The sequence below is a fragment of the Parus major genome, chromosome 7 (genome assembly GCF_001522545.3).
Source record: "Parus major isolate Abel chromosome 7, Parus_major1.1, whole genome shotgun sequence".
Taxonomy (NCBI): domain Eukaryota; kingdom Metazoa; phylum Chordata; class Aves; order Passeriformes; family Paridae; genus Parus; species Parus major.
This window is the reverse complement of record NC_031776.1, coordinates 1,259,974-1,273,899: the sequence shown is the minus strand read 5'-3', so window position 1 is coordinate 1,273,899 and position 13,926 is coordinate 1,259,974. Positions and strand designations below refer to the sequence as shown.

At 43.7% G+C, this 13,926-nt stretch overlaps 1 protein-coding gene across 12 annotated transcripts in view; it reads left to right on the top strand.

The window, feature by feature from the left end:
• The window catches only part of TRPM8 (transient receptor potential cation channel subfamily M member 8), a 688,444-nt gene that overhangs the window by 38,972 nt on the left and 635,546 nt on the right, over window positions 1-13,926 (top strand). For 7 of the 12 annotated variants that reach the window (XR_004498204.1, XM_033515900.1, XM_033515901.1 and 4 more), the window contains 5 exons: window positions 3,392-3,520; window positions 4,145-4,425; window positions 7,969-8,073; window positions 9,380-9,453; window positions 10,859-11,015. Coding sequence is in view for 11 of the 12 variants with exons in the window: in XM_033515900.1 (XP_033371791.1) it covers window positions 4,384-4,425; window positions 7,969-8,073; window positions 9,380-9,453; window positions 10,859-11,015 (378 nt within the window). In the remaining variant the exon portion in view is untranslated. Of the gene's footprint in view, window positions 1-3,391; window positions 3,521-4,144; window positions 4,426-7,956; window positions 8,074-9,379; window positions 9,454-10,858; window positions 11,016-13,926 lie in introns of those variants that run through there. The other 5 variants (XM_033515904.1, XM_033515905.1, XM_033515903.1 and 2 more) reach the window with 4 other exon arrangements.

The following is a 13,926-nucleotide window of genomic DNA, read 5'->3' as shown; positions in this document are numbered from 1 at the left end:
ACACCAAAATGCACTTTCAGAGCTTTCTGGGCTGACACACACATCAGAATTATTTCATTGTTCTTCAAATGCAATGCACTCTCACACTGAAAGGAAATCCGAGTGTCTGCATTTAGGAATGTAAATTGTGAAAAAAGGCTTTAAATGCTTGTGGACAGCAGGATGGGTGATGAGGATGGGCAGGACCACAGCTCTCTACTTTGTTGTATCCCCATTTTCAAGGTTCCACAGCATCAGGGCTTTATCTCTGCAGGGTCACACTTAAATTTTCCAGGAGACTTTTGTTTTTCAGCAAGACTAGCTTGACACTCAGACTGTTCAGAAGTGCTTCTAATAGATTTCAGTTCCATTAAAAATCCCTTTTTGAGCTGTTCCTGCATCACTAATTGCCAAAACATTGCCATTTTGCACCAGCTTGTGTCCTTTCTCTTTGGTGTGTCCTTTAGTGTGTCATTGTAGGCTTGATGGAATGTTCTGTTACAACCTTAGGTAAATGGCTAAAAACTGCTCTCAGTAATTAATATTAAATGAAAAATGCCAGTGACTTGAGCAGCCAGATGGAAATATGCCATTCAACAGTATTTGTCATTCAAAATGAGTAAGAGTCACTGGAGCTGGGATCTTCTATGAAACTTGGTTTGTCTCCAGCACTGCTCCTGCCTTCCTGAATGCAGCAGAAAGGAGCAACCAGAAAGTGTTGCCTGCACACAGGACTTGAGCAGATGTCACCACGGAAAAGTGTTCTTTAGGCCTTTCCAAGATTTATAAAGACCCAAACCCCAAAGAAGTTGTGCTGTCTGTGCTTTTGTTGCCAAATTTGTGTTACAGGACTTATCCCACCTATGATTTGGGTGGGACTCAGGTCTAGTTTGAGTAGTTTCATTGAACTTCCTTGCACTGAAGAGGACCTTCTGTGGCTCCTCATTTTACCATGCCTTCATATAACCCAAAATTAAGACAACAAATTGCCTGTATTATTATTATGGCAGATAATTCTCTGTATTTCTCCCCAGGTTTGGTGTGCTCATGCTCATTATGTTCAAGGTGCTTCTGAGGATGAGAAGTGCTCAAATGTTAGCTTATAGTTCCCATTCAGGTTATGAATCCGAAATCCCAACATAGAAAGGGTGAGGAGCCACACACAAACTATCCCTGTTCAAGGTGGGCTTCTGCAGCTTGGATAAAAAGGGGAGAAGTGGATTTTTGAACAAGCAATAAAGGGGTGCAGAAGGCAGGTCGTGCACAGCAAATGAAATTCTGTGTGCAGCAGCATCAGTGCCAGTTTCCTGCTGAGAAACAGGAGCAGTGTTAACAGCTTGCAGCCAAAGCAAGAGAAATCCAGAGGGATTTTAGGGATAGAAATGTTCTTTGTGAATCTCCGTGTAACGCTTTGTTTGAGCTGCTGTAATTAGTAAGTTCTGGCTGTTCTACGACAGTGTTTGACATTTTGTTCTCTCTGGCAATCCATGGGGAGAGTTGAGATGAGGGAATGGTCGTGATTAGCACTCAACAGAGTAAGTATTTGGTTTTTTGCCTGTTTGATCCATCACACTTTGAACTATTCTGTGGAGCCTATGCTTTGAAACCCCACATACAAATCTCCAGTAAGACATTGCCTTGAAGCAGTGGGATAATAATTATAGAATCCTAGAATGGTTTGGGGTTGGAAGGGACCTTAAAGCTCATCTTCTTCCACCCTCTGCCATGGGCAGGGACACCTTCCCCTAGATCAGTTTGTTACAATGTGTGCTCAAAGCTTATCCAAAATAACCTTGGTCCTAAAAAGGGATTTCATGGCCAGTAATGGTGATCTCAATGCTGTCAGCCTGTGATGGTCTCTTTGGTATTAAAAATGTTGCTTGGTGTGGTGAACTGAGACTGACTTCCTTTTAAAAAGACACACAACCCCCCCATCCCCAGAATAAGCTCTACAGGAGAGTTAATATATATTACACAGGGATATAGTGATAGGACAAGGGGAAGTGGCTTTAAAATGAGAGAAGAGACATTTAGATGAGATGATAACAAGAAATTCTTCCCTGGGAGGGTGGGGAGGGCCTGGCACAGGGTGCCCAGAGAAGCTGTGGCTGCCCCTGGATCCCTGGAAGTGTCCCAGGCCAGGCTGGACAGGGCTTGGAGTAACCTGGGACAGTGGAAGATGCCCCTGCCCATGGCAGGGCATGGAATGGGATGGACTTTTAGGTCCCTTTCAACCCAAACCATTCTGGGATTCTGTGATATTGCATGATTTCACAGGTACCCTGTCAATGCTACCTTCACCATAAAATGCCCCTCTCAAGCTTTCACAGTTTCTGGGATAGAAAGTGATTTACTGCCAGCCACTGAATTAAATCCCACTGAAACTTTTTTTTCTGCACAGTGGGGGCTGCAGGGCTCAAATCCCTGTAGCTTTCCAGGCACCATTTTCCTTAAATATTCTCTCTGGCTTTATACTTCTTTTTAAACAAACATAAGTCTTATTCAGCTGCAGAACAATCTCTTCACTGCTCTCAATACAGTGGAAAATATTTTTGTATACATGTGGTTTTTTTCCCTTCTTAGTAATTCAAGTGCTTGCTGCATTTTGATTCCTGCATAGATAACAAGGATTCTGATCCTGAGGATGACAGGTTTTATTTCCTTCACCAGAAAGACACGAAGCTCTTTGGCCAGGATCCATAACAACACCTTTTGGTTGTTCACAAATAGCTCTGTCTAGTCCAAACCCAGAGTTAAATAACTTCTGTGAATTGGGAGAGACAGGACATGCTGTGCAGTTTGGCAAGCTCTCACTGAAATCTCTGCTGGAGTCAGCCCAGATTTTGCTGGAATACAGTAAATATGAACATGTTCCTGTAGATCTGGAATACCTGTGTGTATGTTCTCAGACCAAGAATGCAGGGAACTGTGAATTGTTGCCCCCAGAGGTGCTCTTGTCTTTGGAAAATATTATCTTTACCCTAAAAACTTTCAGAGAGCATTTTTGACTTATGTTCAGGATATCAAATTTCTTACTTGAGAACCATAAAGTGTCCCCAAAAATCTGACTCTTCCAGGTTTTCTCTACCTAAGAGGACCAGGCAGAAGAGTTTGTTCCTCAACTGTGCCTTAGCATTTTTAAAGGAATAACTGAGCTCTCCATTTATGTACTGAGTAGTTACTTTCCTTGAGAGTTGCCAGCCAGGCAGGTTTCACCAGTCAGTGATTAAAGGACTATCTGCAGCTATAAACCACAGTAAAGATTCATGTTCAGTACTTCAGGAATGTTGCTGCATGTCCATGAAAACTCTGCTTTAGGGAAATAGGGTGACAGAAAACACATAGGAGCTATTTAGCTCATTCTCAGGTTTAGCTGCAAGTCCTTGATTCCTGTTTTCTTCCTGTTCCTTAGGAGCACTGGATCACTGGATGTGTTCTGTCTTTGGGCTCAACACACACATTTTAGGGAGCTGTTGGATGCTGCCATATGGGGTGCAACCCTTAAGTGATAATTCGTGACAATGCAGATGTATATGTCAAGGTAATGTGAGATTTAAGACAAATGAACCTACCTTCCATCACAGAAGGAAAGGTGACACTGAATCTTAAAATCCTGGAATGATTTAGCTTTGAAGGGACCTCGAAGCTAAAATTTTCCACCCCCTTTCTATGGAGAGGGATCCTTCCACTATCCCAGGTTGCTCCAAGCCCCATCCAACCTGGCCTGATTTTGGTCCAAATTGGGTGATTAAAAGGCAGTAGAAGGTCCTCTAGCAGCAAATGGGACAGCACTTCTTTCTGCAAGGAAGGTGGCCTGGGAACAATCCATCTCTCCAAGGAGTCACTTTATATCACAGCAGAAGAAATTGCTTTTACCTGAGTGAAAAGCCTGAAGTCAAAGGCAGGAGAAAACCAGATTACTCCATGCTGAGCATCAAACCAAAAATTAAGGAGCTGAGTCTGATTTTTGTTGAGTAAAAACACTTTTTAAATCCTCTATTGCACTCAACAGTGCTTCAACAACCTCGTAGTAAATTAGATTAATAGGTGTTCATTTTACAGCTGCTTCATTATCTTCTGCTACATTAAAATCTAATTACTTATTCCTGTTTTTTTTTTTAATGTCTGGCTTTTTACTGGTGCTGTTGGTGCCACAAACGATCAGCAGCGTTCTCTGTTCCTGCAGTCCGTGGGCAGCAGGTGGGACAACATCTCTCTTGGAAACAACCTGCAGCTGCTATTCCCTGCACCCTGCTGCAATTAAGCCCTCATTAGGAACTGGTGAATAATTCTGCTGTTCCCCGCTCCTGTTCTTGATCCCTCCCTCCTTTAAAAGGAAGGCATGACACAGATAAAGGTGGGGCTTTGCCAGCTCAAGTATTTCAAAGCCTTCCTCTTGGAGTCATGATTGCAGAAGGAGTCCTGGGGCATATTCTGGAGACTTTGGTAAGTCTGTGCTACTGATTCAGTGTTGGTTTTTCTCTCCTTAAGAGAGTATACATTGAATTTCTGAAATTGTGGGTGCAGCTGGAGTTATGTGACATTCTCTGCTGTTGGAGAGGTTTCACATAAAGCCAATGTCAGGAATTGTTAATGCAAATAGTGGTTATGTTTATCTGGAAGCTTCCTGAGAATGGAGCTGGGCTTGCTTTTTTACTTGCAGGCAAGTTTCTAAAAGACTCTTAATTTGTCTCTTTGGAGCTAGATACCTTTTCTTTTTTATTTTTTTTTTCCTTAAATCAGCTCAAGCTGAAGATTTCCTTGGATATGGCTCCTTGAATTGCTGTGGAACTTAGAGTCTTACACTTTAGAGGATTATTTTGGAGTTTATCCAATGGTTGTTATTCTCCATGTGTTGCTTCAATGCATTGAATATCTTATGTATTTAATGGATTGGAAATGTGAAAGATAAAGAATAGTTTGCCAGTGGACTGCAGCTGTGCCACATCTTTTAAAATATGTATAATTGCTGTGTTATCTCCAACACTCATGGAGTTAATGAGCATTGCTCACTGGTATCAGCTAAACACTGTGCTATCAATGAGGCTTTTCAGAATTTAAAATTAAATATCAGGTTTTCTTTGTGCTCTCATGAACTTATTTCAGTTTGTTTGCTGCATGTTCATTCTTATAAATTATTTATAAAAGCAGCAAGGCAAACTTGAAATCCTGTAGTGTTTGGAATTAATAATGTAATGCCCTTGTTTCCTTTTAATCTTCTCTCTGTGCAGTTATGTCCATAGTCACTTTTCTGGTGTTAAACTTTATTAAACAAATCAACAAAGAGTAAAACTGTCAATATATAAGTTGCATAGATCCAGACCTAAGTGGTTTCCTTCAGTGGGGCTTTTATCTTGAATTACAGATTTAAAACCATCTTTACACTGAACATTAAATCATATGAAATATTAAGAATTGCTTTCTGGATTATTAGGAAATACATCTCCCAGTGCAGAGTTGCCTGTGCCCTTAAACCTCAGAATTCCATCCTTATCAGCTGTAAAGTTGTAGTTTCATGAGTTTCTTGCTGTCTGTGACTGTCAAGGTGTTTTTTCATGTCTCTGTGATGTGTGCCACTTCTGAGCCTCTCTGTATTTTGTGTACAGCTTTCCTCTTTTCCTCAGTGCTCTATTTGAGAAGCCTGATAACATTTTTGAATAACCATTCCCACATTATCAGTTACTTTTGCTGAGCAGGTTTGGGTCCCTTATTCTCTGTCAGTGGGGTTTTTCTCTTCGGTCACTTTGGAATGACTGCCGAAGAGATCACACAACAAAGGGGTTCAGAGGAAAGGGGGTGGTAGTTGTTGTGCCTCTGGGCTGAGAATCCCAAATAGCTGTGGTGGGGCTCTGTGGAAGGTGACTCCACCACTGTCCTGGGCAACCTCTTCATTCTGATGCCTGACACCCCCTCTCAGTGATGAAATTTTTCCTAATATTCAACCTAAAGCTCCCCTGGCCCAGCCTGTCCCTGTTCCCTGGACGCAGAGCCTGATCCCCCCGGCTGTCCCCTCCTGGCAGGGACTTGTGCAGAGCCACAAGGGTTCCCCTGAGCCTCCTTTCCTCCAGGCTAAGCCCTTTTCCCAGCTCCCTCAGCCCCTCCTGGGGCTCTGTTCCCTCCCCTGGACACGCTCCAGCCCCTCGGTGTCCCTCTGGCCGGGGGAGCCTCAGCAGGGCCAGCCAGGGCTGTGTCACACCATGGCCGGCACAGCCCAGGGCCCATCGGCCTCTTGTCCCCCTGGGCTCACATTCAGCCCTGTCACCAACACTGCCAGAGCCTTTTCCAGCTTTCCAACTGCTCTTCCCTGAGCCTGCAGTGTTCCACGGGGTTGTTGTGACCCAAGGACCAGACCTGCCCTGTGGATCCTGGCTGTGCAGATCCCTGTGTGGAGCCTTCCTGCCCTCCAGCAGATCCAAATCTTGTCAGCTTGGTGTCTGCAACTTCCTGAGGGTGCCCTGGATCCCCTCATCCCAATTGTTGATGAAGATAAAAATGTTAAACAGGACTGGGCCCAGTACTGAGCTCTGGGGAACAGCACTGATGACTGGCCACCAGCTGGATTTCATTTTATTCCCCTGTTTCTGGGCCTACCCTTTCAGCCATTCACTTTCCCTTTTTTTTTCCTTTTTTTTTTTTCTTTTTTTTTTCTTTTCTTGGGTTGAAATCGTTCCTATTCTGTGCAGGAGCTGGGATGGAGGAAGAGGCCTTTTTTTTCTGTGCTCTTCCATCACTTATCAGTGATAGAGTGACACAGATCCCCAGGCGTGCTGCAGAATTTGGGGGAAGTAGCTGAGGGCTTCTGCCACAAACAGTAAACAACAGTGAGTCAGTCATGCTCCCCCTCAACACAAAATGTTTTTTAAAGGATTTTTTAAATAACTACAACATTTAAATATACATGTCTTCGTGGAATCTTGCCTTTTCTTACTGCTTTGGGGGCTTGCTCACATCACAAATCATTCCATCATTCTGTTTACAACTGCACCTTCCCACTGCCTGTGGCATTCCTACTGTGTTGAGTGCCCCAAGGAGATTTTCACACTTGCTGGTTCTTGGCTCTCAGGAGTTCTCTGTTTACAGGATGATGCTTCAGTGTTGCTGTGCCTGGGAGGGGTGCTTTGTGTGCCCTGCAGTGGCAGTGTCACCCCAGAGGCAAACCCAGACCACACAGCAGGGGAAAAGGCCGGAGAGAAAACAGTGGTGGAAGCACAAGTAGGCTGTGAGCTCCCCATGTTCACTGGCTGACAGATTTTCTCTCAGGAAAAGGCCTTTTCCAGTATTATTCACAGAGTAGCATGAAGGGAATTGAGATATTTTCATTAGAATAAATATGGTTTTGTTCTGTGCTTTGCTGCAAGTGCAGTGATGCTTCTTCAAAGACAGCAACTTCAGCACAGGGATCTGCTTTAGAGGGCAATTGAAATGTGTTTGCTTCTACAGATCACTTGCTAACTTTTGGATCCAATATCCTTTAAATCCACTTGCTCTTATATTGACTGTCCTTGTTCCAGGAGTGAAATCAGTGGTGGGTGCTGCTCCTCTGAGCACCTGGGGTCCTGCTGGGCCAACTGCTTTAACACTGCAGTTTTTCCTCTATGCCTCAAATGCTGCTTCTTAAGATCCCCTTCTAATTTGTAAATACATTGGATTAAAGACTGTTCATGTGTATTAGCATGTCCTGAGCTTGCTCATCAGAGACAAAAGAGTTAAAATATGGGAATGAATTGAATGGGATGGAATATAAGGTATGTTCCTTCCTGAAAAGATATTGAGTTAGAGTTCTTTTGGAGAGGGGAAACATAAAGCCTCTTTGTGGTATGAAATAACAGATTTTTAAATTTTTTTTTCTGAATTTCTGTCTCACATATTAAGAATAATACCCTTCCTAATTTTTCTGGATTCAAATAACCTCTTCCTTGCCTTGCCAGGGTGCAAAGTGCCCTTGGTGTTGTCTAGGGCTCCTCCATCCCTTCTGTCATGCTTTTCCAGGTTTCCATGGGCAGCATGAGGCACCGAAGAAATGGCAATTTTGAGAGTTCCAGACTCCTCTATTCCAGCATGTCTCGCAGCATAGACGTGGCTTGCAGCGATGCTGTGAGTACCTGCTACATGCTGGGTCTTGGGAGGGGGCCACCGTGGTGCTGGATTCCGACAAGTCAGGAGCAGGATGATGGATCTGTCACTGTCCCTTGTGGAGAAATCTTCCTGACCAGTCACCTTCAAGCAGGAGGTGACACAGTGGAACTCTAAGGGGGTATTGCTGTTCCTTTTGAACCCTGTAGCTCTTCTATTGTGCTTCCTTCATCACTTCTGGTTTTAAACCCTTTTCCACGCTGCAGCAAGAGACAAACTTGTCTGTACAAAGAACCACCCCAAGCTCTTCTTGCAGCTTGATGGCCAGGGCAGCCAACATAGTTATGTTAAACATCCTTTCATGCCTGAAAGATTTGCTGATCCCAGCAGCTGTGTGGCAGATTCCCTGTTCCTGATGGGTTTGCAGAAGGCCTTAATGGCCAATTCTTAGGACTTTAAGCAGGTGCTTCCCCCTCCTTTTATTTTTTTGGTCTTGCATGGTTGTGACTTTTACTGGCTGAATGTGTTCCCTTCCATTTTCCTTGTTTTGGATATAATGCTTTTCTGTTACAATTTTTATAATAGATAATATTTATAATATATATAATATAGTATATATTATATTTTATAATTTTTATAAATTTATAATATTTTATGAATTTAGAATACTTATATTTTTAAATATTTACAGTATTTTATTATTAAAGTATACAATATTATAAATAGCATATAATACTATAAATAAAATATATAATAATATAATTTTTTCTTTTACTTGGAATAACTTGTTCTACCTGCTGTTTAACCACAAGTGTTGTGTCAAATGGGTAAATTAAACTATAGCTGTGTGTCTTCCCTTTGTGTCCAGAGTGAAATCTTGCCCTGCAAATCTAAGCTATGCTTGAAAGCAAACAAAACCCCCCAATCCTTTATCAGTGAGTGAGAATTTTTCTGTTTTCTTAGCTGGAAGAGGCAGTTCAGGGATGAATTTGCATTCCCGAGTGTGAAAGCTTCTCCAGGGAGTTTCAAGGTTAATAGGAGAGTTAATGGTTAAACAAGCTTTGCATTCTGCTGAGCTCCCATAAAGGAGGACTTGAAGTTGTTCTGAACTCCTGCTGGGGTCTTTGTGTGTTGAATTAAAACAGCCACTACCCTAAAGAACCTCCCTGTCTTCCCTTTTTTTAATATTAGTGTTTCTTTAGCATTGGGAAAAAGGTTTGCCACAGTGTTTTTAAGCAGTATCTGTGTTCACACTGACTGTGCTGTTACTGAGATCTCTTCCATTTCGTGAGTTATCAGAAATAAACTTCTAAAAAATATTTTCCAGGATTTGGCCAACTTCATCCAAGAAAACTTTAAGAAGAGAGAATGTGTCTTTTTTACAAAGGACACCAAGTCAATGTAAGGAGATACTTTCCTCTTGTTTTTCAAGAATGGGGGGCTGGTAGATGAGGGGATTTCTGTCTGCAAAGGCAGGGAGTTGAGTTTTGGGGTTTTTTGTTCAGAGTCTGGATCTAGCAGTACAATCTCCCCTTGTTAGAGTTACTCCACAAGTAACTTGATGCAAAACTGATCTGATCTTCCAGCAGCTCTGTCACAGGGTTTAATATCAAATTAGAATTTGAGGCAATATATAGGTGCTTTGATGCAGCACTGGCATTGATGTATATGACAAGCTATGTATCAGAGGTTTGCATAAGTTAAATTTTCCTTTTAAGCCCAAATCACAAATTTCATGCACAGGCACTAGGTTTTGCTCAGGCTGATGTTCTCTTAAGACAGGATATTAAACTGGCTCCATTTTCAGGCACAAGTACCAGTGCAGTGCTAGTTTGGGGACCATAACATTGCTTTGTGGTTTTTGGTCTTTTTTTGTTTTTTGTTTTTTTTTAGTCTCAGGAGAAAAGTGATCAAACTGATACAGATGCAGAAATCCTAATATTGAGCTCTGAGGGCTCTCTGACACCACTCTTCTCTGAAACTGGGAGGAAAAATGCCTCAGAGAGAGGGAGGGAAATTGGTCTCATTTCAGAAGGTCTCACTTAGGGTCCTCCTCTGCCACCAAAAATGGGATGTCTGGCAAGGCACCAACAAAGTATGGAGGAGCTGGTTCTCATCAGCTTCACTTCCTGCAAGCCCTCTGGGAGAGCACTGCAGAACTTGCTGGCTTACTTTTGTCTAGATATTTTTATGGCAAGATGGTTTCCTTTGCAAGGTACAGCAGAGGAGAAGAAACCTTTCTAAAGGAGTCAAGCAATTACTTACCCCTTCTCTGTGTCCTCTGAGGAAGCAGAAATGTGGGCTATTGAGAGGACCTTTAAAATCAAGTCAGCCCAGTACCACTACTAAATCAAGTTCTCAAGTGCCACATCCGCCTGATTTTTGGAATATTTCTAAAGATGGTGACTCCACCACGACCCTGGGCAGCCTGTACCAATGCCTGACAGCCCATTCCATGATTGCATTTTCCTGATGTACAATCTGAACATCCCCTAGCACAACTTGAGGCCTTTTCCTCTTGTCCTGTCACTTGCTACCAGGGAGAGGAGGTGCAGTGAACTCGTCCTGTGTGGTTAAAAGCACAAAAAGGGGAAGAAACCCCTCAGCACAGCCTGGTTCCCGAGCTATGTTCCACTTCCCAAGTGCTGGGAGGAAGCAGGATCTGCTTTGTCAGGTGGCAAATCCCAGTAGGGTCCCACACACAGCTGGTTCTGCAGCTCCACCTGCTGCTTTCCTTGCTGTCAGAGCTCGCTTTTCAGTGCTCAGGATTCCTCAGGGGTCTCATGTCTATTCACTCTTCTTTCAGGGGTAACTTGTGTAAATGTGGATACCCTGAAAATCAGCACATAGAGGGCACCCAGGTTAACACCACTGAAAAATGGAACTACAAGAAGCACACAAAGGAGCTTCCTACTGATGCCTTCGGGGACATTCAGTTTGAAAACTTGGGAAAAAGAGGAAAGGTAGGTGGGAATATTAAGGATATTAATGGGGCCCCTGTTGAGTACCAGTGGGAGGTCCTCAAAAGCAGAGAAGGTGAAATGGATGTTATTCCAGTGGCAGGAGATATGCTTTGTTACCTATTTTCAGGGCTTGAGAAACAAGCTTGTGTCCCTTGTAGCCCAATTCCCTCTGTGTTACTTGTTTAGGCTGGTGATGGGAGTGAAAAGAGATTGTCTCTTTCCAGGCATGGCAGGAGTGTGGGTGAACGAGGGTGATACTCAGGTATTATTTTGTATCTATATAGACCAGCTTGCTCAGGCCTACAACCAGCTGAATATTGTGTATTTCCCAGGGTGGAGATGCAGCAATGAGATTAAGTTCTGGAGGGATGTAAGTAAGGTAGATATCTGTGGAACTTCAAAAGTTTTTTTCCTACTCGTTATTTTTTTTTCCTTGTGTCTTTGCTTGGAGTGGGGACAGTGGAGGCGTGTGGGAAGAAGAAAATAGCTGCTGTTTCTGGTTGTTTATACTGATGCTTGTGAGGAGTCACATGTGGCTGAGCTCATCTGCTTCCTCTCAATGGCTCATAACACCAGTGCAGGTTGCTTGGGACAATCAAAATAAATGAAGAAAATCAGAGCCCGATATGTAAATTAATTTGGTTTGTTTTATGCAAAGTAGCAGAAAGAAGAGGCATTTGAGTGGGAAATGAGACCAAAAGTTTCAAATCACGCTTAAACAGATCTGTGTACTTCATGTATTTTTTGATATGCACATTTTAGCTTTGTGCTACTTTGTTGTAAGCTGCTGTGTGACTGTACTGGAACAAAAAGTGCTTTGCTCCATTGCAATATTTCAGACTTCTCAAATGTTAAATATTATCTCCTTGGGTTGTGTCTTCCCCACTTCCAGCTTTGAAAATGAGTTCATGTGCCCTCAGTTGTTTCATGTGGACTCTCAAGGCCACTGTGCATATTTCAGAGCATGCTTTGTTCAAACACTACATATAAGTCTCCCAGTCCATCCCATTGGACTGTTGGCTGGAATTATAGCTCAATTCCCTGTTCTTATTCCCTGCACAGCAAGGCACCTGCTGCTCCTGAAGATTGCCAAGTATTTTCTGTTGATGTGCAGCAGGGAGGACTTCAAACTCAGGGTGACCTAAGAATTGCTGTCAATTATCAGTGAGGGATGGGAAGTTTTATACCCTGCACTGTGCTTTTTAGGACAGATGAGTCCTAAAAAGTTCTGTGTGGAATGGAGATGTGAACAGACCCAAAACAAGGTTTGAGGACAGGCTGGGAGAGCTGGGGGTGCTCACCTGGAGAAGAGAAGGCTTCAGGAAGACCTCAGAGCCCCTTCCAGTGCCTAAAGGGCCTCCAGGAGAGCTGGAGCGGGACTTGGGACAAGGGATGGAGTGGCAGGACAAGGGGAAGCGGCTTCCCACTGCCACAGGGCAGGGTTAGATGGGATATTGGGCAGGAATTGCTCCCTGGGAGGGTGGGCACTGGGCCCTGGCACAGGGTGCCCAGAGAAGCTGTGGCTGCCCCTGGATCCCTGGAAGTGTCCAAGGTCAGGTTAGATGGGGCTTGGAGCAACCTGGGATAGTGGAAGGTGCTTATAGCAGGGATGGAACTAAATGAGCTTTAAACTCCCTTCCAGCCCAAACCACTCTGGGATTCTATAAAATCTCATCCTCTCGAAGTCCAGCTTTTGAGCTCTTCGTTTCTGCTGCACCGCCCAGACCCCGTAACATCCACGAGCATTGCAGTCACTGAATTTAATGTTCTGGGAGCCCAAACCCCAAAAAGACTCCCTGAACCACGGCCGTGCTCTGGGAGCAGCATCCAGCAGTACCAGGAGATGGCACCATTGTACTTCGAAGGAGGGAAGTGCTGAGCCGAGAGCTCACCTGCTGGAGTGGAGCTGACAGGTTTGCTGTGGGCAGGGCTGCCCAGGTAATTTTCCCCATCTCCTATAGGGGATCCTCTCCAGTAGAACACCCAAAGCTTCATGCTGTTGAAGCTCCTTAGGGCAGCAGCTGTGGGAGTCCCTTAGCTCTCCTGTGTAGCTGCTGGAGCCTGCTCAGCACCCTCTGTGATGCCCTAAATGCTTTTAACTCCTTCTGGGAACCTGTCCTGGAACACATGAATGTTTTTATTCAAGTTCAGTGTCTCTTAGGTGGGGACATTTCCTCCTCAAAATAATCCTTTTATTTTGCTCTCCTGCAAATACTAGGCAATCAATGCAAAATCCTCTGTGATTCAGGTCCCAACTACTCCTTTTCATCTCCTGATTTGGCTTGTGCAGCCATGAATGTCTTCCAAAAGTGATGAAAGTGTGAAGAGGCTTTTGAAAAGCAAAGCAAGACAAGGCCAGAGAAGCTTTTTTGTAAATGGAGACATATTGAGTCCACCTGAAACCAGATTATCTCTCTTGGTGCTTTCTGGCATCTTTGTAGAGGATTCAAGCTTTACTACCAACTTGATGTATTTGTTTTGTGTTACACTTGAAGCACTGGAATGGGGATGTGTTGTGATAGGGACACCACTAACGTGGAGCCTGGAATTTATTTGAATAATGTCATCAAAATACAGCTGTCATTATTATTAGCTCACCTGCAAGGATGCTGCCAATGATTGATAATCTAAGCTTTAAATAGCACCGTTGGAGTTCGTTGCTGTAGTGGTGCTGTGTTCATCCTTGCAGAGTTCCTCTGAAGCTCGAGGTCGCTGCTCTTGCCTCCTCTAGAGGAAGGTGGGTTGTGTGCCTGGTTGTAGGGGAAGGATAAGAGGTGCTTCAGAGGAAGAAACAGGGATTTCATCATCACCTTGCCTTTCATCTCCTGGCTGTTGGAATGAGGCTGTGCGGCAGAGAGGAAAATGCAATCCCTGGGTTTTTCCCAGCCTCCTTGATTTATCTCCTGTTATA